This window comes from Leiobunum rupestre, chromosome 6, assembly GCF_980474605.1.
Source record: "Leiobunum rupestre chromosome 6, qqLeiRupe1.1.hap1, whole genome shotgun sequence".
Taxonomy (NCBI): domain Eukaryota; kingdom Metazoa; phylum Arthropoda; class Arachnida; order Opiliones; family Sclerosomatidae; genus Leiobunum; species Leiobunum rupestre.
Genome location: NC_143389.1, coordinates 57,612,469 through 57,640,064, shown reverse-complemented (window position 1 = coordinate 57,640,064; position 27,596 = coordinate 57,612,469). Strand labels below are relative to the sequence as shown.

At 36.2% G+C, this 27,596-nt stretch overlaps 1 protein-coding gene across 1 annotated transcript in view; it reads left to right on the top strand.

Annotated features, from left to right (window-relative positions):
- Positions 1–26,725, top strand: part of LOC149942735 (suppressor of lurcher protein 1-like) — a 29,023-nt gene extending 2,298 nt beyond the window's left edge. Inside the window, exons 3-8 of the mRNA XM_090177604.1 lie at positions 7,696–7,895; positions 13,384–13,419; positions 16,208–16,379; positions 17,743–17,942; positions 21,567–21,635; positions 26,434–26,725. Coding sequence (XP_090033730.1) covers positions 7,696–7,895; positions 13,384–13,419; positions 16,208–16,379; positions 17,743–17,942; positions 21,567–21,635; positions 26,434–26,471 — 715 coding nt within the window. The 3' untranslated portion in view covers positions 26,472–26,725. The remainder of the gene's footprint in view (positions 1–7,695; positions 7,896–13,383; positions 13,420–16,207; positions 16,380–17,742; positions 17,943–21,566; positions 21,636–26,433) is intronic.
- The last annotated feature ends 871 nt before the right edge of the window (positions 26,726–27,596 follow it).

Below are 27,596 nucleotides of genomic sequence, written 5' to 3'. Positions count from 1 at the left end.
CCAGATCTGTTTGACATATGTATCGACTTTTACACCTCCTCACACCTAGAAGCAACAAACACAAGGAGAACCAGTGTTGCCAATGTTTGACGAGCGAAAATCCCACAGTCCAGTTCCAAAATTTCCAGCCAAACCCCCTACACGTTTTTAGCCACGCCCCCTCCCAAAACGCGGCGGAAAACATGCCAAATATTTTCCAGTTTCGTAGGCCAGCGCGGGAAAAAAAATTAAATACAAAATACTAATAATTTTTATTAAAAAAATCTATAGGAAATTTTTTGTTAAGTCATTTTACCATCTTCTTTGATTGAAACGTACGCTTAAATGAGCAGTATTTTTAATATTGCAAGAGATTTAATATTATGGTTATTGTGATTATAGAAGTCTGATATTTTCGGTTTATGAATTTCTGGAAATAAGTGTTTTTTCAAAAATTCAGGCCAAAAATCCCACCAAATCAATGATTTTCGCTTAAAAATCCCTTTATCCCCCACAGCCCAAAAAATCGCCAAAAATCCCACAATGTGGGATTTATCCCACACATTGGCAACACTGAGGAAAACCCAGCTAGCCTTAATCCACGCTCAAGGCTGATTCACACGGGCAGTGTTTTCCTGATTTTCTCTATTTTCTCGTTTTACCACCTTTTCCCGTTGTTCTGGCGCACGGGAAAACGACTGTACACACGGACAAAATTAAACGGATATTTCCGCCGTCAGCGCTGCCGGTAAACGAGAAAACGGAGAAAAAGATGTTGAAATATCTCTACTTTTTTTCCCGGTTTTCTGAAGCACTTTGAGCTCGACTAATCAGCGAGCGTTTCGCTGTCACGGGATTTTGAAATTCTTTAAAAGTAGGCTTAAGAATTTTTGCGTCTACCACGTGACGGCATAACGCTCGCTGACTGGTCGAGCCCAACGCCCCTCAAAAAAAGGTTATCCGATTTCTCATTCCCCGGCAGCGCTCGCTGTGATAAAATCCGGCAAATTTTGTCAGTGTGTACAGTCGTGTTCCCGTGCGCCAGAACAACGGGAAAAAGTGGTAAAACGAGAAAATAGAGAAAATCAGGAAAACACTGCCCGTGTGAACCAGCCTTCAGGCAGAGTTGTGTACAAATTTCATTGGACGATCCCTTTACGCTGAACGTTTTACGGGTGGGGGGAAGACAATTTCCCAATTTTCCCCTTCCGACGGCAGCAGGCGCTAAAGCGTCTAACCAATGAAAAATGTACGCGAGAAAATGCACGACTTTTGACGGGTTGCGTTCTCCTTGTGCGCAGGGCCGGACTATATATTATATTATTATATATTACTAAATAAAAGCTCTTAACAATCGTCGACTAAATATGCGATAATTATGCAACGTTGCGATTAAAGGCTGGGTCCGTAAACTGCCAGTCAGAAATTTTGGTAATTTTAAAACAAAATTTCTCCAATATAAATTACGATTGATATTATAGATTTATGCCTTCGAATACAGTAATTACGGTCACTGGAGGGCCCCTTCCAAGGATGGGCCCCTAGGCCACGGCCTAGGTAGGCCTAGGCGGAAATACGGCACTGCTTGTCCGGGGTGCTGTGTTTGTGGCTCCTAGCTCACACTGTCACTTCAAATGGACTATTTTTAGTAGGACTACCACCGTAAGTAACATAATGTCAATAAGTAGGGTGAGTGAGGGTAAGAATGGACATGGCGAAGTTTGGACACTTTTGAAAAATATTTAATTGAAAATTTATACTTTGATGCCAAAGCGCAAAATTGGTCTCATTTTGAAGCCTTAAACATACCCTAAAACATGCAATTTATTACTAAATATTTACACCGCGACAGATTATACAGCAAGTCTTGAAATAAAACAACTAAAATTATCGAAAAAAATGTCTTGAAATTTCATTGGAAATTTCGTTTTGTGGCTTAGGAAATAAGATATAGCATGCAAACATGAAATGGTGAGATAAAAATAAATTGTTTAAGTATTATTTTAAGCAATTTGGCGTTTTTCTAGTACACGAAATTTATAATTTAATGAAGGTTTTGCCATTTTTATAAGCATTTAAATAACTAGTGCAAAGTTTAAGATTGGACAGCCTACTTTGTGATCAATCACATGTCGATTGTATTCAATTTTAAACGAGGTAGGATTTAGTTTAAAGTCTTTCCTTGAAAGGAAACTTTAAAAACAAGTTTTCATATTCAAATTTCCCGGGAAAGCAGACGGCTGACTGTGTACGGCTGTGAGGTTGGAGCTCTACGAAACACGTAGCTATGAGGCTGCCTCGCTTACATTGCTAGTGAAGGAGAGTCGAGGGGTCTGACAGTCGACACTCTTTCAAATTTCGTACACGCCAGTGATTTGAAAAATTCCAAATTTCAAATTACGTATTAAATTTTAGAAAATCTTTTCAAATTTCTCAAATGTTTTGGAAAATTTTAATTTTTTTTATCGATTCCAACAAATTTCTCAAATTTAATAAATCTTGTGAAATTTGATGGTTTTCCGAAATTTTTTTATGAAATTTGAATTGAAATTTTAGCAAATCTTGAGAAAATTCATAAATTTCTACGGGAAATTTAAGAAATCTTCAAAATTTAGAAATTTACAAAAAAAACCCCGAAGGAGAAATTTCCAAAGATACCGTAAACTATTTCTGTGATAACTGGACACGGGAAGTATAATATGTAATATATTAATATTTTTATATATTAATATTGTAATATTACAATATCTACCCTTCTTGTCCATAGTTTTCCTAATAGTGTCCAAAGTTAACACCCCCCAGGCTAATTCAAAACTATTTGGTCCAATGTTTGACTTACTCACTTCATTTCTTAAAATAATTATTGTTTTAAAAATTCACAAATTTAAATACCAAAAACCAGAATATATTAAAAATGAACATTCATTATTTGTATTTCAAATCGTTTTAAAATGGTCTACTCTCAATTTGTGTTTTTAAATCGAATTTTACAAAAAGTGTCCATTCTTACCCTCACTCACCATATATATATAATAATTTTTGCTTATTGTCATACTTATTGGTGTTAAGTTACTTATCCTACTACAAATAGTCCAAATTTCGTTTCGTATTTACACTCTTTTAAGTTTCGTAAATATGATAAACTTAAGCAAATATGCTAAACATAATATTTGGTGCAATGTTATTTACCTTTCTTGATCATTGGTTTTAGTCGATTGAATATCCCAAAAGACGCGAAACAAACGCTGCTTCGCGAACTCGCTATCAAGACAAAATTTATTCTCCCGCTCTCTAAGCGAACCGGCTCTTCACCACTAGAAACGATTTACATTCATCCCCAACAAAAGCGTAGCTCATAATTGGCCGTAAAATGCTCGAACTGCCAAAATCAAATGATGAAAATCAGCCGACGTGATAGTTTTAATTAAGGCTTCTAGATGGCGCCAGGGTCTTCATGGAACGATTTCTTGGCAATGGGCACTTTAATAAAACTTCTTTGAGAAAGTAATATTTCTGAGAGCCAGGACCTGCAAGTTACTGTTTATGCAGTGCTTACTGAAATAATGGAAACTTTTCACCTGTACGGTACGCAACAAGTGTTCCCTTTTAACCTGGTAGCTTTTTTTGACATATTAAGGTTTAACAAAAACACGACATTCGGTTTACAGGTGAAAAGTTTCCATTATTTCAACAAGCACTATATTAAATGTAACTTGCAGGTCCTGGCTCTGTTAAATATTAATTCTTTGTGATTTCCTAGAAGATGTTGAGAATTACTCCGGCCCAGAAACTATTCGCTTGTTCCGGAGTATTAGGGCTACTCTTTTTACTCCTTCTGAAAAGGAGGTGTAAAGGAGTAAATCGGATTTTGTCGTCTGCTAGCCAGAATTTATCCGCTGAAAAGGCAATTTTTTACTCCGACTCAAACTATTCGCCACCACGGAATCGGAGTAAAATGACGTCATATTATAGCTTAGTTTCCACTGGGCATAAAACCACTGAAAAACGGACGAAAACCTGTCGTGCCGAAAATTTTTACGAAGGCCGTCAACGAAAACGGATTTTCGGCGGTCGAAAGCCAGTTTCTATTTTTTTCGCCCGTAAAGTTTTACGTAGCCAATAAGGGCTCTCAAAAACTTCACGTGACTTCTAGACCATTTCCTCTACCTGCAGCATCGCCAAGCTGGCAAAGCCGAACAGATGTAAAAATGTAAATAATGAAAAACTAATAGAAATTGTTAGAAAAAGACCGATATTATATGACGCAAGTCATCCTGACTACAAAAATCTGATCAGGCCTAAAATTTTATCGAACAGTTCAGGTGACATTCGATAGAACATACATGGAAATGTAATAACTTATAATTTTTATTAAATTGATATTTTTCAACAAGGCTTAGCTAAAATAGCTTTCTCTGTCACCAAACCGTTTTTCGAGGATTAAATTATTAAAATATCCCCGATCTTCGCGTTTTCGAAGAATTTCTCGAATCCAACATCTTTTCTTATATTTTAGTTTCTTCTTCAAAATATTGGTCGCTAACAAAATAGTAGCTAGATTACAAATTATGAGATTAGCTCGAATCGAGTCATTTCTTCTGGGAGCCATTTTCTTTTCTACATACAAAATATCGGCCGTACTACATCCAAAAATATCAGCCGTAAAATATTTCAGTGAAAATGCCAAATCGTCACGAAACCGAAAAAGAAATATTTTTGTTACGAAAAATGAAAAATTCCGGACGAAAAATATGCACAGTGGAAACTAAGATATAGCCTTACTCTTCTTACCCTATTCCGAATTCCGAAACAAGCTAAAAGAAACCACATCATATGTACATAGGCTGAATTTAAAGTGCATGATGTGGATTTCAAGAAAAGCTGAAAATTTGACTTTTCAGTTTATATAAAGCCGCGTAGCGGTTAATGCGAGAAGTTCTTCAACTTCTCGATTTTCATCTGCTAAGCAGACCCTTTTTGATTTATCATTGCTAAGTTTGAACCAGTGATGGGCGCGCTCATCTCATTTTGAGCAAAATGAGCGCTAAATTATCTTTTTATAAGATTACAAAACGGTAATGAGATGAGTTAAAATTTTACATCTAAAAAAACGAAACGAGAGGAGCGGAAATTTTGCCTCTCAAAAAAGAGCGCCATGAGAAGAGTGAAAATTTAACTGCTCCAAAAACGAAAGGAGAGGAGCGGAAATTTTGCCTCTCAAAAAAGAGCGCCATGAGAAGAGTGAAAATTTAACTGCTCCAAAAACGAAACGAGAGGAGCGGAAATTTTGCCTCTCAAAAAAGAGCGCCATGAGAAGAGTGAAAATTTAACTGCTCCAAAAACGAAAGGAGAGGAGCGGAAATTTTGCCTCTCAAAAAAGAGCGCCACGAGAAGAGTGAAAATTTAACTGCTCCAAAAACGAAACGAGAGGAGCGGAAATTTTGCCTCTCAAGAAAAACGAAGCTGAGGAGCGAAAATTTTAGGCCTACATCTCAAAAAAGAGCGAAATGAGAGAAGCGAAAATTTCGTGAGCACGAGCCGTTCTTTAACAAAAGTGCGCATCACTGGTATGAACAGAGGTGTATAATATACCACTAACGCGATAAGTATTCGTCACACTAACGTATTTCATTTTTATGGCCTAGATGGATACTTCTCTCGTAAGAGATGTATTATAATCTTCTGGTATTAATAAATAAATTATTGTTGACATAGACGCTGTTTAGTTGATGATATAGGTATATTAAAAGTTTTGAACTGACATCTGCAAGACGTTATATTCGCATTAAAAGCACTATTGGGAATAAAAGTCATTTATCACGCATACTCTCCGCGTTCCGCTTGGCGTTCATCGTGAAAGGAAGCATTGATCAATCTCTTTTCTTATTTTAAACAGAAACCCGAACAAAAGAATTTTTTTTCAAAAATTCCATTCTCTGTATTTATTCTTAAACTTTACCCGTATAAAAACCTTTTCTCAACTATCCGGTAACGCTACAAAGCTCGGAATAGTTAGGAATTTAAAATTATTTCCATATAAATTATGTCAGAAGTCTATAATATTTTTCTTACGAGGTGAATTTCCTTCCAACCGCATCACTATATAAAATTATTATTTATCCGCCTGAAATGTAAAAATTATACTGCTTAGGGATCTGTAATTATTAATGTATCATATTTTGTCGATGTAAATAGTTTTAGAAGGTACAAGTTTCAAACGAGTAACATAAGCAGTATAAGATCATCATAAGTAACATAATAACAATAAGTAAGACACTTCCTTTTGTTTTAATTCGAATTTCCCGACCGAACCTTTTTTCGACGCTGACATTCTCGACAAGTTCCGACATGGACTCGCACTCGAACTGAGTAGCGTGTTATCGTCCTTGGTATATTCGCTTTAGGCGTATTTAGACACTAGGGGGCTCTGTACTAAAAACTAAACCTAGATTGCGCAAAAGCTGTGATAATGTTTCATAATAGACATACTTACTATTATTATGTTACTTATGTTAATACCCAAGGCGCCGCCTTTTAGCATTGCACCAAATCTACTTCACAGTCTGCCCTTAAGAGTCAATCAAATCGATCCCGTGTATCTGATTGGTTCAAACGCTCAGTTATAAATAGCTATTTCATAAGTAATATAACAACACAAAGATAAATAGTTGGTGAAAGCTTACTACGCCATTTCTTCAGAATGACGCCAGAAAATATCGAAAAAAGCGCCATCCGGTAGCGACGTTGGGAAATGTAATCGCCTTCAGTCTTCTCTTTATTATTTGAGGCCAAGGCTTAACGAAATTTGAAACGCTTTCGAAATAAAAGAAAATGCTTACATTGTTTGTGTAGCAAAATAACGATTGAATCGGAACCTAATATTGATTATTGAAAACACTGGCTTCGTCTGTAGAAGTACATTCAGATCTAAACGCGTTTTACGTTGAGTTTATCAACAAGGAAAAGGCTTAACGTAATTTAAAACGCATTAGAAATAAAAGATAACGCTTATTTTGGCCAAGCAGCTACAAATTGTTACATCGGAACATAATATTGATTATCAAAACACACCAAACTCCCCTCCGACTGAACTACTATGCTGTTTTGCTAATCCTTCGAATAATTTGTCAGTGGCGAAGAAAGGTGATCCAGTGTCCTTTTTATTGTATTATCGAAATTTCTAAAACGTCCAAAGAATTTCAAATTTGTTTGTTTTTACCCTGTCAAAATTTTAATGGACCACAATCGACTGGTCGAACATACAAAAAATTCCCACTACAAAATACCAAATCCAAGAAATAAATCACCAATGATAATATGATTTTGTATTTTTTAAATAATCCCGAATTTTTAACAAATCCACAAATTAATCGGCAAAATCTAAGAGAAAAATCCACAAATCCTGAGAAAGTTCAACAAATCGTGTGAAAATTCCACAAATCCTAAAATACAATACACAAATACAATGAAAATTCCACAAATCCTGAGATAATTCAACAAATCGTGTTAAAAATCAACAAATCCTAAAATATAATCAACAAATCCTAGAATATAATCTACTAATCCAGTGAAAAATTTATAAATCTCAGAAAAAATTCCACAAATCCAGTAAAAAATCAATAAATCGCAGAAAAAATGCAGTTCGATTTTCAAATCCAATACTTTTTTTTCTGAATGTCAAACACGTTTAATTTCGAATTTTGATAATTTTTGCAGGGATAGTTGCGAAGGGGTGGATGTGGTCAATGTTTTCATTACCATCAAGGGTCAACGAGAGCGGGTGGACAATTTTTGCGGGACGAAACTGCCTCCGCAACTGATGTCCAACGGTCCGAACATGACCGTCGAATTCCACAGCAAATCTCAGGCGGCCAGGAATGTCCGCGGATTTCGCGCCATCTACAGATTCCTAACGAGTTAGTAAGTTCTTCTCTACCCCCGCCCCGTCCCCAGAGCGATAGTGCGCGGGAAAAAGGCTCCAAAAGTTGGCCAGTTTTTGTCCGCGTAAGGGGATTCGAACGACTTGGGTTTTGTTAGAAGAAAAAAGTCGTATCTTAAACTTGCCATATTGTCGTTGTAGGCTCACTAACAAGGAGACATCCCGAAGTGTAACCCACCGATTTTGTTCAAACTCGGGGGATTGGTAGACCTTCATGTATCATTAAAAATTCTAAAGGGAATTTATTCAATGGGCAACCGTTTTGCCATGGCAACGAAAAATGTTTTTGACCACACGAAATATTAAATTTTCCCATTGAAAATAACAAGGGATTTTAACCTCAAATTGATCAAAAGTTGATCAGTTTTGATGTTTTTTTTTGTTAATTTTTATTTCTTTTTTCTATTTTTGGAATTTTCGAAATTTTGAAATTTGTTAAAATTGGTCAGAATCCCATGTTATTTTCAATGGGAACATTTCAATTTTTTGTTGTCAAAACCATTTTTCGTTGCTATAGCAAAACGGTTGCCCATTGAATAAATTCACTTCGGGACGTCTCCTTGTAAGAGCAAAAGTATTAGTATACGTGTATAAGCTCGCCAATCCTCTTCCCAAAGAAGGTTTTGTTTGAAAATGGGGGGGGGGGGGGGAATATGACGTAGACCCGATGCTAGTGCCACCTATGGCCAAAACAATTATTTATTTTCAAGGTTTTTTCCGTTAAAATTTGATCTTTGAAAGTTCGTCAGCGCAGCGTCTGCTATAACAAATCCAAAGGCTTAGAGCTCTTTTAAACGTTAATTTTGGCTTAGTTTCAAATTAGACCTTCAACGTTAAAAGGTAATAAAAGCTTTATTTTGGTTAACTGATTTATTTTTGGTTTTCTTGTCTATATCAGTTTATTGAAAATAATTATCGATAATCCATTGAAGTTTACAAAAAAATAAGGGAACAAATGACTAAGATCCGATGTTTATTTATTTAAACATAAAAATCGTAAATGCGCATGCGTGTACTAGGATCTAAAGCAAACCATGGACTAATTATCAACAGGGACGGTCCGGCCCGGGAAAAAGGTAAAAAGAACAAGCATCGACGCACTCTAGCGGTACTCGCGGGCATAAAAGGAAATGCTTGTATAGGCTGGTGATTCAAAATAACCGGGGGGGGGGACAAAATAGGGAAAGAAGCTTCCTTGGAATGCTTGGGCCTTGGAATTTGAAAGTTGAACCATGAGATTACCATGCGGTGCTAATATATTAGTCTTTTAAATTAATCGTCGTAAAAATTTAGAATGTCGAGCTTTTCCGATCGTACATATAGTAAAATATTCTGCTTACCGTCGGAAAGCAATTCCCAAATTTGATACGGTAATTATTATCATCATAATATAATATTATTCATAAATATAAATGATTGTACCAAGGCTTTTTTTGATGATGAATAATTTCCGAGATAATTTCCAGTTCCCTCAAAGATTTCCTCTACACCCAGTTTTCGACGGTTACAATATTTGAATGGTTTATACATCTATATCTCTAAGTGTTCTTCATTTTATATTATTCATAACTTAAAATAGTGCTAGAATTGGATCTTTTTAAATAAATTAGTATTAATTTCCTTCTCACTTAAAGTTAAATTGGACGAAAATCTATTAGCTGATCCGTACCTCCAGTTAATCACATTCTTGGATTTCTTAATCACCATTTCCGGAGCTCGGGCCGGAAACTAGTAACAATTAAAAATAATAATAATAATCAGCTAGGCTAATACCCAAGGCACCACCTTAGGCCTAACTCATCAAGCGACTTTTAAAGTCATTAATTCAGGTGGCCGTGTTACAATGCGTAGGAGGGTGGTGGCCAGCCCTTCATTCCACGCGAGCCAACAGCTCCCTACACTAACTATTACCGTTAACCCCAACAAGTTTTTTTGGAAGGGGAAACAGAAGAGTTCGGGGGAAAACCACTTAAACCAGTGGCCAGAGAACTTGCAAACTCAACGCGGAAGGAGTTGTTCCACCTTTTCACCCAGTGCCACAACCTGGGGTTGAACCCGGCTCCTCTTGCTGCGAGGCGAAAGTGCTAACCACTCCGCCACCCCAGTTGGGGACCTTAATAAAAGGAGCAGACGAAAAATAGAGCCGTTTGTTACGTTTCCCACCGCTATAGGTTTAGCCAAAAACGTAAACTACGCAATTGCTCGCTTCGCTTCAGGGTCATTCCAGGACAGATTTTCCCACTTGTTCACCCGACCATCGCCAAATTTCGTGAAAACTTTTATTTAGGGTTATTTTGGCCGTAGAAGTCAATTTTTAAATTTTCAGAAAGATTGGAGGAGCGGTTGCTGAGATACAGTGTAGTCACATTTTTGAAAATGACATTGAACCCTACCATTAACCACTTTTTATCTCAGCTTCTACTTAACCCAAAAATTCGAAAGAGGGCCCATTTTAAAGGAATTGAAGAGCGGAATGTAAATTAGCACTAAAGTTCATGCTATATATAATATAAAATACAATAAATCAAGTTTTAAATAGTTGACCTTTGACCCTGAAAATAGCTCATTTTTAATTTTCAAAATTTAATTTATTTCCGCATTCCCTATACGCGCTTTAGTTGCAGTCAAAAAACTGCGAGGGTAATATTTTTTGTTTTCGAGAAAAAAAATTATTTCGTATACCCCTTTCACGAAATTTGGCGATGGTCGGGTGAACAAGTGGGAAAATCTGTCCTGGAATGACCCTTCAGTATCCTGTCATTATGGCCAGCCTCAGGGGCGGCTCAAGGGCCGGGCAACCCGGGCAACTGCCCAGGGCGCCGGTTTGAGAGGGGCGCCGAAATTGAGTTGTGGGCCTTTTTGGTTTACCAAGAATTGGATTTGTTTATAAAAATTTTAATGAAAGCATAACATAATTTGAAAAATCTTTAGCTAATTAGAAATACAAATCGTTTTCCCAACCAAAATGTCCAACATCGTCGATGAACGTTTTTTTACGACTATATATTTTACAATATCAAATAAACCATAAAATTTCGGTGCATATAGTTCTGACGGATGAAGCATTATCCTGGTATTTTCATTATAAACCAGGGTATATACTATTAAGAAGAAAAAGTAGTTGGGCTATACTACAAGAATAGAAGTGTGCCAGAATTATTAGCCCGGTGTACCTAGCAACAGGGGCCATACCACCGGGGGCCTATCATCATAGTGCCCTACGCCAGTGTCCCCAAGCCCGGACAGGTGACAAATCCAGCATGGGTAGTAGTACCCTACTACTGTTGGTCGCACCTTTGACGAAAACCACTCAACTAAGCAAAAGGTGCAGCAACGGGTGGACCAATTCTCACTTCGCACACAGCGGTGGGATTAAGAGTGGAGGCTATAGCAACTCCAGCCGACACCCTACCTACGTAGGTAAAGAGTCATATCCTTTGGAGAGAGCTCCTAAAGTGGAACGATGGGAACACAGCGGTCCACATAGCCCGGCACAGCTGGCACCGTAGATCCTGGTGTGCTCCAAAAAGCCAGCTTTATGATAAATAAACTAGCCATCTTCAAGAATTCTATTTGTTTCTCAGGCTATTATGAACCTGCATTTAAAATTCTAAAATGCATTTAAATCGTTTTCGATGGCTAGTTCCAAAGCAGTCTATCGGTACGATTTAATCTGTCGTGTGTCCGTGGTTACAGTTAGTCTCTTCTATTTTACGCGCATGCGCAGAAAGCCATTTATTAGTTTTTTTTTTAAATAGAGCTAATACCCAAGGCACCACCTTCGACCACATAAGCAATGTTGCTTGTGCGTGATCAAGTAACAGGTGGCCGGGTTACAATACGTAGGAGGGTGGTGGCAAGCCCTTCATGCCACGCGAGCCAACAGCTCCCTACACTAACTATTACCGTTAACCTCTACAAGTTTTTATGGGAAGGGGAAACCGAAGATCTCGGTGGAAAACCCCTTTAACCAGTGGGGAGATAACTTACAAACTCTACGCAGAAGGAGTGGTTCCGGATTTTCACTCAGTGCCACTAGCTGGGATCGAACCCGGCTCCTCTTGCTGCGAGGCGGAAGTGCTAACCAATCCGCCACCCCACCTTAAATAGTTAAATAGTTAAATAGTTTTAGTTAGATAGATATTAATTAGAGTCACGTTGAATTGAATTAAGATGTCCGAGAAAAAGAAGCATTCTGGTTCTTTTTATAAAAAAAAACTAAATGAAGAGAAGTCATTGAAGCAGAAAAGCGAGCGACAGCTTTAAAAATGTTCATAAGTGTAGGCATATGTAACATAAGTATGCCTCTGTATAACATTTCCATTGAAAAAAATTCAATGAGACCTTGTTTCACGCGGAACATAAAGCGAACCCTAAAATGCAAAAATGCTTATCATCCTTGCGCTATTGAAAAGGTTACCATGGAAATGAAATCATGTGATCGCGAGGCACGAACTAAACTTGACATGGGCAAAGCCAGAAACGCGCGAGGAATTCTCACTAACTTCCGTTTCCAATCAGTAAAGTTGATGACGCTTATTTCGTTACGGAATTGTAAGTGACGTAAATAACGTCATATCCCGTGAACAAGGTTTCATTAACGAAAATGCTTTTATGGCCTACTTAAGAGTTATTATGTCACATATGGTGTAGGCCTTAAAAAATCCCGCAAAAAGTGTTTTAATTAAGTTGTTAAAGCAATTAATGTAAGGAATAAAAGAATTACGTTTACTAAGAACAACCCGTGAGTTAAAAATAAAAATATCCATTACTTTTATGTGTTTTATCTTTAACTCACGGGTTCTTCGTAAACTTAATTCTTTTATTTCACATATATTAACCGTGATACTAATCAGTATGGACATTATTATTAATGAACTTAAGGTATACACAGTAACTAGTCTTTCCACCTTACCTAGTGTTTCAAGCTCCATGTAAAATGACCATGTACCAGAAAGAAGGTATTATATATGTTTACACAGAGTATTTAGAAAGTGATTATAGGGATTATTTATTGTTATGAAAACGGTAAATTTAGAACATGGACATGGTAATGTTTTTACGGGGGGGGGTAGTTTTATTTAGTCTCAAAATAAGAGGGGCGCCAAATATCCCCCTTGCCCGGGTGAGAAAAATGTCTTGAGCCGGCCTGGCCCCAGCCTAGTATCCTACTTTTATCGTAAGAGATATATTATTTACTTTTGCTAAAATATAAATTATAAAAATAATTAGGGCTATCTGAACGAGCCTGGCGTATAGATTAAAAGTTAATTACAACGCTATGTGAAATCTTTTACATTTTGCACCGAGCCAAACAATAAAGAAACGCCTAATAGCCTCTGGTCTCCTTTTGAGGCTATTCTTTGCAGCGTTTTAATATAGAAAAGCGAAGTTTTTTTGCGTGGCCTTTTGTGCTATTTTAGGACTAACTTTGACATTTTTTTTTCATTCTATTTTTTGCACAGATTACGGAATAACATCCGGAGAGCAAGCTCAAGAAGGTAATTACCTTTAATTCCCCCTCCTCAAGTTTTTTAGACCTAATTAACTTAGTTCGTTTCCATGACAACCGACGAACTGACCACCGCATAAATGAATCTATTCCATTGCGCCGAATCCCATTCGACCGAACCCAATCCCATTCGACCGAAAAAGCCGCACTTTGGCGGATTTAGGATTCGGTTTTATCCTAACCTAACCTACCTAAAAAATCAAAAGGAGTAGAAAGAAAAACTATTTTTTTTAGCGGTCGCTCAATTGTGAATATTGCGTCGGTCGATTAGAAAAATACAAAACCCGCCTTTGGGCTAATTTCATCAAAAACATTGGTGGAATTCGGTCTAATGGGAATTCGGTCGAATGGGATTCGGCGCAATGGGAAGAACCCAAATAAAATACTAGCAGGAAAGCCCCCATCTTGAAACATAGTCGAAGTAGAAATCTTGCTCATTTATCAAAATTATGATAAGATTGGTGATTATGTCACTTTTGCAATAATTTAGTTGTCAAAACCAATTTTACCACTACCCAAAATGGCTTCCAGAACGACGAAAAATCAAAAAATACACTAACTTTGACCAGTGCTACTTAGAAGGAGGTTTATCTCCGATTTGGTTCAAACTCGGGTGGTTAGTAGACCTTCATGTACCTTGAAAATCCCTAAAAGGGTGGACAAGAATGGGCTTTAGTTTTGCCATGGCAACCAAAAATATTTTTCACAACTTATAAACTCGTATTTACCCAATATATATATATATACTCATATTTACCAAAATTGACGTATATTGGTCCAAATGTACCAGGTTTAGCCATGATCTGAATTATGTATCTAATTGATGAACCTTTTTTAATTTTTTGAAAAATATTGTTAGGGGGGGGACCCTTGAAATCTTCGATTTTCCCATGTTAATTTTCATAGAGAAAATCAGTTTTTAATTTGCGAAAAACAATTTTGGTTGCCATGGCAAAACGAAAGCCCATTCTTGTCCACACTTTTAAGGGATTTTCAAGTTACATGAAGGTCTACTTACCACCCGAGTTTGAACCAAATCGGAGATAAACACCTCGGGTAGTCTCCTTGTTAGTTCCTCCGTTCCTCACTACGAGACGTTATTTGTTGGTTTTAACTTCCTTCCCTCCTCAAGGCATACTTTCCCTTCTCCCCTCCCAACTTGTATTTCACTCGTTACATTATTTATTATTTATAATTATGTCACTTTTGGTAGTACTCAATTTTAGAACTACAAAAAGCGTCATAAGATCCAAAAATGTGCCAGATCGTTGTATTTCCTACTGAGAGCTGCTCACGAAGTTAAAATAGGGAGTAAGTGTGGGGGAAAGTTTCGCCACTCTAGCGCCACCAAGTGTGGCGTTTTAGAACTTATCTCTATTATTATTGTTAACCAAGACAAATTAAATAGTTCCACAAAGGTAGGGCTGACACACTTTTCGGTAGTACTCAATTTTATACCTACCTAGATAGAGTAGAACTGTGCACTAAAATAATAATAATAATCAGCTAGGCTAATACCCAAGGCACCACCCGAGTCATCTAGCGACTTTTAATGACATTAATTCCGGTGGCCGGGTTACAATGCGTAGGAGGGTGGAGGCAAGCCCTTCGTGCCACGCGAGCCAACAGCTCCCTAAACTTACTATTAACGTTAGCCTAGCTGATTATTATTATTATTATTATTATTATGTTAACCTCAACAATAAATAAGCTCTGGCAGACTACGTAATTTGTTATACGACAGAGATGGGCCCGTGCGCTGACCTCTCCACAAATAGATCCTGACTTCAGTGTCGGGTCGTTACAGACAAATTATGGTATATTTACAAAATTTCTGCAAAACAATGTTGACCGTGTTGGTCTAGGAAACTGAGTTGCTCCGCGTTAAAAGAAAAAATATTTACACAGAATCGTTTTTGTCGGCCAAGTTTTTAAAGAACGGTCGATTTTTTACTAATATTTAAATCTATTAATTGATAATATTAACATAAATAGTTTTATAAATGTAAATTGACATATTTTGTAGTAGGTAATGCATTTATTTTAATAATTACGGGTAGTTTCTTTCACCGGTTAACGCGTGAAATATCGGCAACTTTTCGTGGAGCCACGTATTTAACTTTTAACAGTTAAGTTTACATTTTGTTATACGTATTACCCGTAATAACGTTATTAGCGAAGTTTCTTAAACATCTCCACTTTTTTTTGAGTCCAGCACAGACTACTTTTCAATTACAGGTTACATTTTAAACAAAAATCCTTGGAATCCGAATACTAATCCACCTGATTCTACCATGCCCAAACTATATTTTCATACACTCGAAAATTTCAATAATAGGTAATATCAGAAGTATATAATGCATATCGTAGAAAAAGTATTTATCTTAGTACTAATAATAAGGCACCACCTTAGGCCCAAATCATCAGTTCTAGTGACTTTTCATGCCTTTAGATCAGGTGGCCGGGTTACAATTTTGTAGGAGGGTGGTGGCAAGCCCTTCATGCCACGCGAGCCAACAGCTCAATACACTCACTATTACCGATAACCTCAACAAGTTTTTATGGAATGGGGAAACCGAAGAACACGGGTTAAAACTCCTTTAACCGCGGAGAGATAACTTGCAAACTCAACGCGATGTGTTTCACAAATAAAGTTTGGCAAATCTGTTGGGTCGTGTGAATAGTAATAAATAATAATAATAATAATAATAATAATAATCCGCTAGGCTTCTCGTTGACTTTAATAGCCAAATGTTTCGTTCCTCTTTCGGCGTCAGGGTGCACTTTTTACTTCAACAGCAGCGTGCGCAGCAACGGTACGTTCATGTCGCCAAACTACCCGGGCTACTATCCACGAGACACCGAGTGCAGCTACTTCTTCCTAGGCAGATCCTCTTCTGAAAGGGTCTTCATTACGTTCGCCTACTTCGACGTCGACGGCATACCCCTGTAAGTCCAACTCGCCCGCATGCGCTTCTTTTCAAATCCCATTTCAAAACGTTCTCCAAATCCTTTTTAGTGACCTTTTTACAAAAGCACAAATATTCCAGCAAATATGTAAAGACGATTATCAGAAGTGCATAATATCTCTTACGAGAGAAGTACCCATCTCTTTTAATGTTATTCGCTCGTAACATATAACTTCGCGAGCTCTTATATTTCACATCGTCAGCACTACACGCAGTAGTTAATTTTCGAGTCGTGTTGCGGTGTTTACTACCGCTGTTTGCTAGGGTAGTCAGATTCATTGGAAACTGCCTCGAAAATGAAATTTTGTAAAAATTATCAAGTTAGAAATTAGCATAAATAGCAGATTAAAAATTTTAAGAAACTAACAAACTCGAAATTTTCGGGAAAAAATATCAGATTCGAATATTAGTAAAAATTATTAGATTCCAATATTTGTAAAAATTATCAGATTCCAATAGTGGTAAAAATTATCATATACGAGAATTTTTAAAATTATTGGATTCGGAAATGCGTATTATTATTAAATTCCAATATTTTTGTAAAAAATATTAGATTCCAGTATTTGTAAAAATTATCAGATTCCAATATTTGTAAAAACTATCAGATTCCAGTATTTGTAAAAATTATAAGATTTCAATAGTTGTAAAAATTATAAGATTTCAATAGTTGTAAAAATTATCATATTCGAGATTTTGGAAATTATTAGATTCGGAAATACGTAAAATAATCAGATTAGATAATTTTTAAAATTATCAGATTTAAGAATTTTTAAAATTATCTGATTTGATAATTTTTAAAATTATCAGATTTGATAATTTTTAAAATTATCAGATTTGATAATTTTTAAAATTATCAGATTTAAGAATTAAAAATTTGACTGGAGTCTGCGAAGCTACAACGTTTTATTTTTATAACCTCGATGTGTACTTCTTTCGTAAGGGAAATGTTGTATACATCTGTTTTTTTTTAATTCGCTGTTGACAAAGTGCCAAAAGCGAAAGTTAGAACTATTTCGCGACAAACTGGATTTACTTATTTTTCGTTCTAAGGGCGCCGAGATCCAAACGCAATTTTAAAACGGTTTCCGATACGAAAGGAACAAACATAAAATGATTAATAAAAAATCGGATTTTTTTACGAGCTAAATACTGCAGCTTCGAAAGCGTTTTTCGATTCTAGCTTTCTGCGCCTTTCTCTCCTATAAATTCTTTATTTTTTTTTAAGTTTTTTTTCACTTTTTTGTCCAAAAGTGTCGCCCTAAGAAAATCGTTCCATCTGTTCTTAACACGATTTTCCTTCTTCTTTTCAATTCCCCGAATCGACAAAAAAAAAACCCGAACAGATGTAGTCCGGAAACGGCGAGCGACTATGTAGAATTCTCCAACTTCCGGACGATTGACCGGAAGCTGCCAAGGCATTGTGGGGTAAAAAAACCGGAAAAGATCGACTCGGACGGAGACTTCTTCAGGGTTACCTTCAAATCCAACGACAAATTTGATGGCACCGGCTTCGAAGCATTCTACCAGTTCAGAAGCAATATCGGTGAGAAATGGACAATTTATTTTTATCATTTTATGGCGCCCTCTATCATTGAAATTTAGTACTACTCTTATTTTTCAAGGACGCCATCTGATAATTAAATTTTGTACAAAGCTTTATATTATATCATTGATATTTTTTACTAGTTTTAGTATTCCAGGCTGCCCTCTATAATTGAGATTTTGTACTACACCTAGGGTCCCAGAGCGCCCTCTAGCATCAAAATTTCGCACTAAACTTAGTATTATTGGGCACCCTTTATCAATAATATTTTTTAAAAGTTTTAGTATCCCTGGGCTCCCTCTGTCTTTGAGATTTTTTACTAAACTTAGTATCATACTGCGCCTTCTATCATAGAAATTTCGTACTAAACTTAGTATTCCAGGGCGCCCTCTATCATTGAAATTTCGTACTAAACTTAGTATTCCATGGCGCCCTCTATCATGGAAATTTCGTACTAATCTTAGTATTCCGGGTTGCGCTCTATCGTCGAAATTTTGTACCGATCTTAATATCCCAAGGTAACCTCCTATATTTGGTAATAATTCCTTTATTTTCAACTTCCTATCATTAGGAAATTTTCCTGTTATTCGGTAGATGAGCCAATTTTGTTGCTCTGAATGGCTCGTTAAACAACTTGAAAATTGATTCGAACCTCCACTAAAACGACAAAGAGAAAGGAATTAATTTTGTTTTCGAAGCACTCCGCCTAAAATAATCTTAATTACGGCACTTCTAATCCTAAAACTAGATTTAGTCATTAAAAGCCACGCACCCTGGTAGCCGACTTATCCCTGAGCTCCGAAGCGCTGCATGCGGAACACTTCTACAGGCGTCTGATCTATTTTTGACCTACTAAAGTTAAAGTTCGGAACTTCGCTAACTTTTCCTCTTTTACAAATTTATGAAATATTAATTTCCACTTAATATTTTGGAGACGTAGCAACTGAACTCTCGAAATCGCGCGAAATTAGGGCTAAAATATGTGAAAGTTTTAACGCGTTTAAATTTCGTTCGATAAACAGTTTTTGACGCCAGCTAATAATGTCGGCAACAGGTCCTTCTACTGCACCCTTCACTTCATTCAAATTCGGCTTTCGATAAATTCTTCTCCAAATATGATTAAAAGTTTCCTCCAAAACTAATATCACTGGGCTCGATGGCGCGAGGGGGGGGGGTTAGATCTGCGAAGGGGGTATTCCAGATGAAGTCTAAGAGTCCCCTCTTTTTATCCTAATCGACTTTGATGTACTGAAAGCGAAGCGCCATTCCAAGGCTGACAGATATGTAAATTACGCCCGCTAACCTCTTTCCTGCCATCTATCTCCGCATTTTAGTCCGACCAAACACGTCAGTGTACGTAGATATATTTTTACTCCTTCCGCCATCGTAGTTGTTGATGGATGTTGGTTTTCTATCAGAAGTAAATGAACAGAAATTGATATGATAATTTTATTTTCTGATAAAAATTGCAGTGCTGAGCTGTGGGTATTTTCGGGACAGTGTCGAAGGGGGAATCGCAATATGGAAAACTGCCGAGGGATGGTACATGGGATGAAAATTTAGTTAGGAATCAACCCCTTGTCTATGCCACTGGTATATAAGTGGCGATAGTTAAGTGGTCTTTTAGCACGCGTGATTCGGAAAACAGGTCAGGGAAAACCGCTAAACGTAGGCCTACAATGTCAGGGAAGTATCAGGGAATTTTAAAAATTTGAGAAAAGTCAGGGAAAAATAAAAGCTGAAGTACAACGATTAAAATCTGATAAAATTAAAATATTAAGTTCCAAAATGAAAAAATTTGGGCTTAAATAAAGGTCAGGGAAAATTTGTAGAGTGGCCAACGAAAATTCAGGGAATTTGAAATTGAAAGTTTTGTGGCAACCCTGGAAAATGGTATTAAAACATATAGGAAAATGTCCGGAATATATTTAAAGTACAGCGTTTTGAAAATACGATCTGCACAATTGCCGTGACTCAGGTGACATTAAGTATCAGAATAGATAAATGCTTAGTATGTCATTTCTACAAAATTTTAATAGTATCTGTTTTCGATAATATTCCCTAGATGGCGCCATGATAATTACCGAAGAGGTGTGATTCACTTCATTTCATTCTGTTTTAACTCGCATATATAGTGTTAATGGGTTAGTGTTGGCCGATTTCGTAATTTAACCGATTCCGATACCGATATTGATTTTGAGAATTAACCGATAACGATTTGGAGAATTTACTGATACCGATTTTGAGAATTACCCGATACCGAATTTAGGAATTTACCGATACCGATACCAATACTAATTTTGAGAATTCACCGATACAGATTTTGAGAATTAACCGATACTAATTTTGAGAATTAACCGATACTGATTTTGAGAATTAACCGATACTGATTTTGAGAATTAACCGATACTGATTTTGAGAATTAACCGATAATGATTTTGAGAATTAACCGATACTGATTTTGAGAATTAACCGATACTGATTTTGAGAACTAACCGATACTGATTTTGAGAATTAACGGATACTTATTTTGAGAATTAACCGATACTGATTTTGAGAATTAACCGATACTGATTTTGAGAATTAACCGATACTTATTTTGAGAATTAACCGATACTGATTTTGAGAATTAACCGATACTTATTTTGAGAATTAACCGATACTGATTTTGGGAAATTTACCGATACCGATAATTTAACCGATATTGGAGATTCACGTGGGGCAATCAAGTGAAATATTCGCGCACATGGGTGTAGCCATATCAGCAAAATTAAAGGTACAGGTTAGTTTTTGATGAAATCGATTTTAAAATATCGGGGGAAAATGGTAAATAATCGGTATTGGTATTCTTTAAATTGGTAATTTAGACGTGAATCGATGAATAGAGAAAATCGCAATATTGGTAACAGATACCCATATCATATCAGTTTCCACCCATCATTAGGGTTAATGCAATAATTCCGCATCGGGTTTTTAGTACGTTTTAACCAGAAAAAATATACCTCATCTAACGCACATTTTGGTCTTACGCCTCTTGTTTCTATATACGTGCGGCATTAGCAAGTCTGGCCACGATCGCGCCATCTATATCCGTCTCTCGAAATGATATTTATTTATTTAAACGAATGCGCATGCTTTTAGCCTATGTAATGAAGGAACTTTTTTGAGGTATAAAATTCGCTCTAGCAAACGGATAGCTGTTGACAGGTTAAGCACGCGCTAGGAAACGCGTAGGGAGAACGTGTAGCAGCGTATCCGCGGCTTTAGAGCGCGCAGACTGTTTTCCCTTAGCCGTTTTCTAGCGCCCGCTTAACCAAGTTTTTTAACTCGTAGATACGTTACGTTTTCTGTATCATTTGGCTTGTAAAACTAGGATTATGTAAATTTTGGGATAATACTCCGTTGAATCCGCCCGCGCACCCTGTCTTTTAAATCTTTTCAAAGAGAGATTGCTACGTTATTTTTTTTATCTCATTCAAAACAGTGGATTTAGAGATGAGATTTTCTCGCGTGTAAATTATTCATGGATTTCAGAAGTTTACGTCTTTTCATTTTTATTTCTTCTCCCGTCTGCCTTTTTCTCTTTCCGGATGCTGTTTTGGATGGATTTGGAACGTCTCTAAGATCCCGCTAACCAGGTTAAAAAGCACGGAGTACCCTCGGGATCATGTAGCAAACATTCTTTATTTAAAAGTAAGTTTACCTTTTTCAAACCTCGAGTTTTAGGTTAATTTTGTGTACGAGCGTTTGTGAATGTCTAGAAAAATTACTTGTAAGAGTTGTAACTCATGCGTAAAGTAATAGCTTCGCTTCAAACACTTGGGACCATAAATGTATAATTATTTTTCATATTGTTTATTAAGATTACTTGTAAGAGTTGTAACTCATGTACAAATTAGTAGTTTCGCTTCAAACACGTTTTACCATAAGTCTATAATTATCTTTCATAAACCAAGTGAGAAGCACATTGTGAAACGAAATAAATAAATTTATTTTACGATCCGACGTTTCCGAATAAATGTTTTTTCTTTTCATTGTTAATTTATCTTTCATAATATCTACTAAAATTGCTTATAAAAGTTGAAACTCATGCCAAAATTAATAGCTTCGCTTCAAAATATTATTGCCATAATCTTATAATAATTAATAATTATAATCAGCTAGGCTAATACCCAAGGCACCACCTTAGGCCCAAGTCATCGAGCGACTTTTAATGCCTTTAAACAGGTGGTCGGGTTACATAACCTTACGAAAATGACTTGGTTCAAATTTGGATCAAACTGCCATCAAGACACATTCAGTTTGATTCCAATTCTTGGTGGATTTAATAATTTGAATCCAATCGTAATAATAACGAATTTCGTATATTGTCATTGAATCAAATATAACAAATTTTGGATTGTAATTTTCGATCAAAGTCCAATTTTGAATATAATTTTGAAATCCTATTTAACTGCATTTAGACCTCTGAGCTTTACAATTTTTCTGTATTTCTAAATCTTTTCCAGCCCTGAATATTAGGGAAACGCGGTTTTATTTGAGATAGAAGGTCTCTGGTACCACAAGATTTAAAATTCCGTCTGCTATTTTCTCAAGGGAAATTGTTACCCGCTAGGTGGCGAGGAGAAATTTAACGTTTCTTTTCGTGAAAAAGCATCAAAACTCCCCGTGGCACCTTCTAAAATTTTAATTTTCGCCAAACGATGTCGCTATGGTCTCTATAATGGTTTTCAAACTCCTATAGACCGAGTCACCGATACATATTTGAAGTGGGAGAAGATACTTTAACCAAAGAGTATAAAAACTACGGTTACGTAGTTTTTATACTCTTTGCTTTAACAGGGCTACCGGCCATATTTGGCCGATTTAATAAAAACACCAAGTATTACTAGATGGCAATACCAGTCAGTTATTAGCTAGAAATCGCGCAAATAGTATTCGGTTGTTTGTTTGAATGTTGAGATTGTTCAGGTTTTAACTTTATAGTTTTTATTTAAGGAATCTGTGACTTAATTTAGTATTCTATAATATTTTTAAACATAAATGTGAGTATTTGTTTTGAAAAGTTAATTTTGTTTTCCTAATTATTCTAAAAATAAATTTTTATCCAAAAAATATCCGACGCGTCTTTAGAAATTAGTTATACGTTTCACCAAAAGATGTCGTTCGCTATAATTATTTTTAAACGCGTATATGGTAGCCCATTTACAACGTTTATCCTAAAATTCCAGTGTTTTATTTTCAAATAGTTAACATTTTCACCCATAGATGGAGATACTGTCTCTATAATCGTTTTTAAAATATGGAACTTGTGGAAATTTATCGATGAGATTTTCGCGTTACCAAAATATAGGTTTATATTGCCAAAGTTATATTCGTAAATGACTACAAAAATTGTTATACTTAATCACCATCGTTACTTACCCGTAAACGCGATGCATTTTTCATTAAAAATGCTAATGATCTGAGAGGATTTGAAGTATAATTCAGGAAACACGAAATACCTTTCAGACGGATTATTACTTCGCTCTTACGAGGCAAATTTCACCCGAAATTTTCCCATCCGAAAGTCGAGCTAATTCTCGTTTAAATCCCCCGAAGTTCAATTAAAATCCGCCAGGGCGGCTCGTTGCCCATCAAAACGCGCTGTCCAAACAAGACGCCAGATATTGCTAGTGGATATAAAACTTCCCTATAATCGTAATCTACGCTTAAAACTATGAAATAACGGGTTAGACTAGGCGCCCACTGGCTCTCTGTTTCGTATCCGCCCTGCCTTCCACAAGGCATTGTCTCCGTTACGAAGCAAAGGCTTGTGGAAGCTAGGACGGAGACGTTACGAGGAGCAGTGAGCGTTTGTCCTTACTTGGCAGCGTATTCGAAACGGTGACGCTCTTAAAGTCGCGGATATCAGCTGACGCTAAAGTGAAAAGCGTCTAAAGAGGGTAAAGTCAACGATAGTACTTTGAAAATGATGATTCGGTGGTAAGGCGTAATGTCGAACGACGGTAATTATTTCGCGATTTCGTCGACCGAAATGAAGTTAAGAGTTTTAATAGAGTCGTCCGAACGGCCTTGGAGAATCGGATAGAAATAAAAAACTGAGTTAATAGGTCATTAACTCGGTTCTATCTCTTTTTATCTCCCATTAAGTCTGGCTCTCTTTTTTCATTATTATTATTATTAATGGGAGACACGAAGGGACATTCGTAAGAGTCATCATCTAGCTTTTCTTTCGTGGTACTGTACCTTTACTTCGAAACGTAATGGTGCGGTATTCTGATTGTTTTCTTATCACTTGGTCTAACCGAAATAGCAACTTGCTGGCGATATTTATAATTAATATTTTCATATGACCAGAAGTATATAAGATATTTATTGCGAGATAAGTATTAGTTTTCCTATACTGTCCAAGGTTATTCGATTCAAACATATTGGGTATTATTTTTCAAAATGGTTTTGGGAAGATTAAATAGCGCTGGGAAAATTATATCATATACTATTTAATTGTAAAAATATGGTTTATTATTATTAGTTAATATATTCCTACTGAGTTTAGTTTTTATATTTTACATCGTCAGGCGGAGTAATACCCTTGGTACATTTAAAGCCGTGATGTGGTGTAGACTTCCGCTATAAAATAGTCCCTATGTTTTATGTTAACAGCCTAGATGAATGCTTCTCTCGTAACAGGTGTATTATCAAAAGTGACATAATTACCAAAAGTGTGACAATCCCTGTACTTTCGTATGTTAAAGGTTTAATGAATGCTCGACTCGAGATCAACCACATAAAAACTATTTATTGTCGCCTTTCTGGATCTTTTTTTAGTCTATGGTATTATATCGTAGGTAGATGGCGATAGCATCTCCGACCAGTGCTACTTAGTTCCTCCGTTCCTCACTACGAGGCGTTATTTGTTGGTTTTAACTTCCTTCCCTCCTCAAGGCATACTTTCCCTTCTCCCCTCCCAACTTGTATTTCACTCGTAACATTCATTAAGAAATAGGTCCGATTTACACACTTTTGGTAATTATGTCACTTTTGCTATTATATACTTCTGGTTAAATTTAATTGTGGACATGAATTCAACTCTTTGCCTTTTACCAAAAATATATAATTTATTAGCAGACCAGGATTCATTTAAAATGTATAAAGCGAAACAGTTACGTTCGCCTGCTCGAATTTCCTGCCAAGTATTTCACGCGTATTCGTCCGCGTAACGGTTTAAAAATTAAAAATGAATCTGATTAGGAATATCAAAGAGGTTTTAAAGCAATAGTTAATGTAGGGACGCTAATGGTTATCTGAGGCCAGGGAGCACTAAACCCCTGCTCCCTGCTGAAGCTGGGTTAACCACAACCCTCCCACGCGGTGTCAATTCCCCTGTAATCGTTGTTCAAAGGGTCTCGGGCAGGCTATAAAAGAATGTATTTATTTCTACTCAGAGAGAATGAAAATGTCGAGACTATCGACGGACACGTTGAGGCCCTAACCCCGTCACGCTAAGGGGGGAGGAAAAAAGGAGGCGGTCTTATTTTTTGCGTCCTCGCAGCAGCGTTAATCGCGTCGAAAAAAGGTAATTTTTAAGAACCAATGAGATTGCAGTATTATTTGATTTTATTAAAGCGGAGGAGCATACTGGGGGCCCCAACGGGTGGAATTGGAGAAACGCTAAAAATAATCTATTTTATTTATTTAAATAATCTCGACAAATTCATTCTCCCTGAGTATAAATAAATACATTCTTGATAATATTAATATTATTTATTTAGAAATCATATTTTTCCGATGTAAAATAGTTTTATAAAGTCGAAAATATTTTCTACGTATTTGGAAAAGCAACCAGCAATGACACATGTTTCATGAGCAGTATGGAAATATATATATAAGTGGCGTAGCTAGCATGGGTGGAATCCGGTGCGGATATCATGGTGTGCTACTTACTAGTCCAAACGTGTAAAAAAGTTTTTTCGAATTTCTCTAGTTTGTGTAATTTTTTTTCTCCACCCGGTGCTCGCCGCCCGCCCTCCTAGCTACGCCACTGAGATATATACTTATCTAATAAAAGAATTATATACTTCTGCTTTTACTAAATTTCAAAATGTTGCCCCTAAATATTGGTGCTAGCTGTACCCTTGACCTATAACCCTTCTGCAAAATCCAAACCTCCGTAAAATATTATATTTCTAAAATACCCGAGTTTTATGACCTTTGACTTATAATAGAATTATGTAAATGTGATTAAATTTTGGCTACAAAGTCCTTGTTCTCTTTCAGATTCTCTGGGTTTTTTTCCATTGTAGAACCGAATATTTGCATAAAATTAATTCAGATTCTTAATTAGATTTTTCCATCGGAATTTCTCGGATCCGATAATAAAAAAATTAACATTTTCTGTCCGATAATAAATGAGCTGGAAATCTTTAGAAATTGTCAAAATTTTTCAATTCCGCAAAATTCTCTTTTTCGATCGTTCATTTCTTTTCAGATTTCCTTTTGGTCGTAATCTGGCTCCTGCTTCTCTGAGATGGCCCGTTGTTCCTTCTGATAACTTGTGTACCGGCTAATCACAAAAAAAAAATCAAAGAAGAAAGAAAAAAAGGTTTATTCTCATTCGAGTGAATAGAAAAAAAGGACGTGAAAAAAATTGTTTTCTATATTCATTTAATATAACGTTATTATTTTTTTAATTTACTAGTCGGAATTGGGTTTTAGTTTCTGTTACGCGTGATAGATGGCGTTATTTTATTTTTTATCAAGTGCGCGAGCAATTGCGTAATAAAAAAATATATTAATAAAAAACGTGTAAAAGACAAATTTAAAAAAAAGACAATTGAAAATGTTCTTTTTATATTTTTCGCGTGGTTTTCACGGTGAAAGATTGTTGGGAAACAATACCTTTTTTTTGGAGGAACAATTGTTTCGATTTCGAAACTTTTATTCTTTTCTTTTTTAGTTAGATTATGACGTGATTTACATCACTATATCAAAACAAATAACACTAATTGCCTGGTTATTATTCAAATAACTAGTTCGTGGAGTTTCGAAGGGTTTTATTTGTCTGTTCGACGGTTTTCTTGTAAATTTATTTTTTTGCTTACCCGACAGTGCTGCCCCAAGTGTTCATTATAGCGTGCTTCCACAACACTGTTAAGTTATCTTGACGAAACGTGAAAATCCAGTGACGCTCTTGTTAAAAATGTAATAATGTTAATAATGGTAAATAAAGTCTTATATTAAAAGGTGGATAAAAATGACGACCCATCCCGATAAATTTTGAATTTATATGAAAACTAATTTCCGGTCTTGCGGAGTTTCGTGTTTTCGGATTAAAATCGTCTGCCTTTCCGACGACGTGTAACAATAGCAGTTTCTTATTGGTCTTTCGTATAAATTCAAATTTTTATGGGTGGGTCGCCATTTTTACCCACCTTTTAGTACAGACAATGGAATAGATTAGGGGGGAATTACCACCCCCTTTCTCTGTCTTTAAGTTTGGACAGTTCTAAATTTAAACTAACCCTTTTTGACCCCTATATATATAATTTTAAATTGGTTGATCCCTGTTCTTGACGAATTTCTGGCTACGACACAGTTATGATATAAAATTAAAGCAGTGGTAAATTTGATAAATAAAGTACAATTATTTAT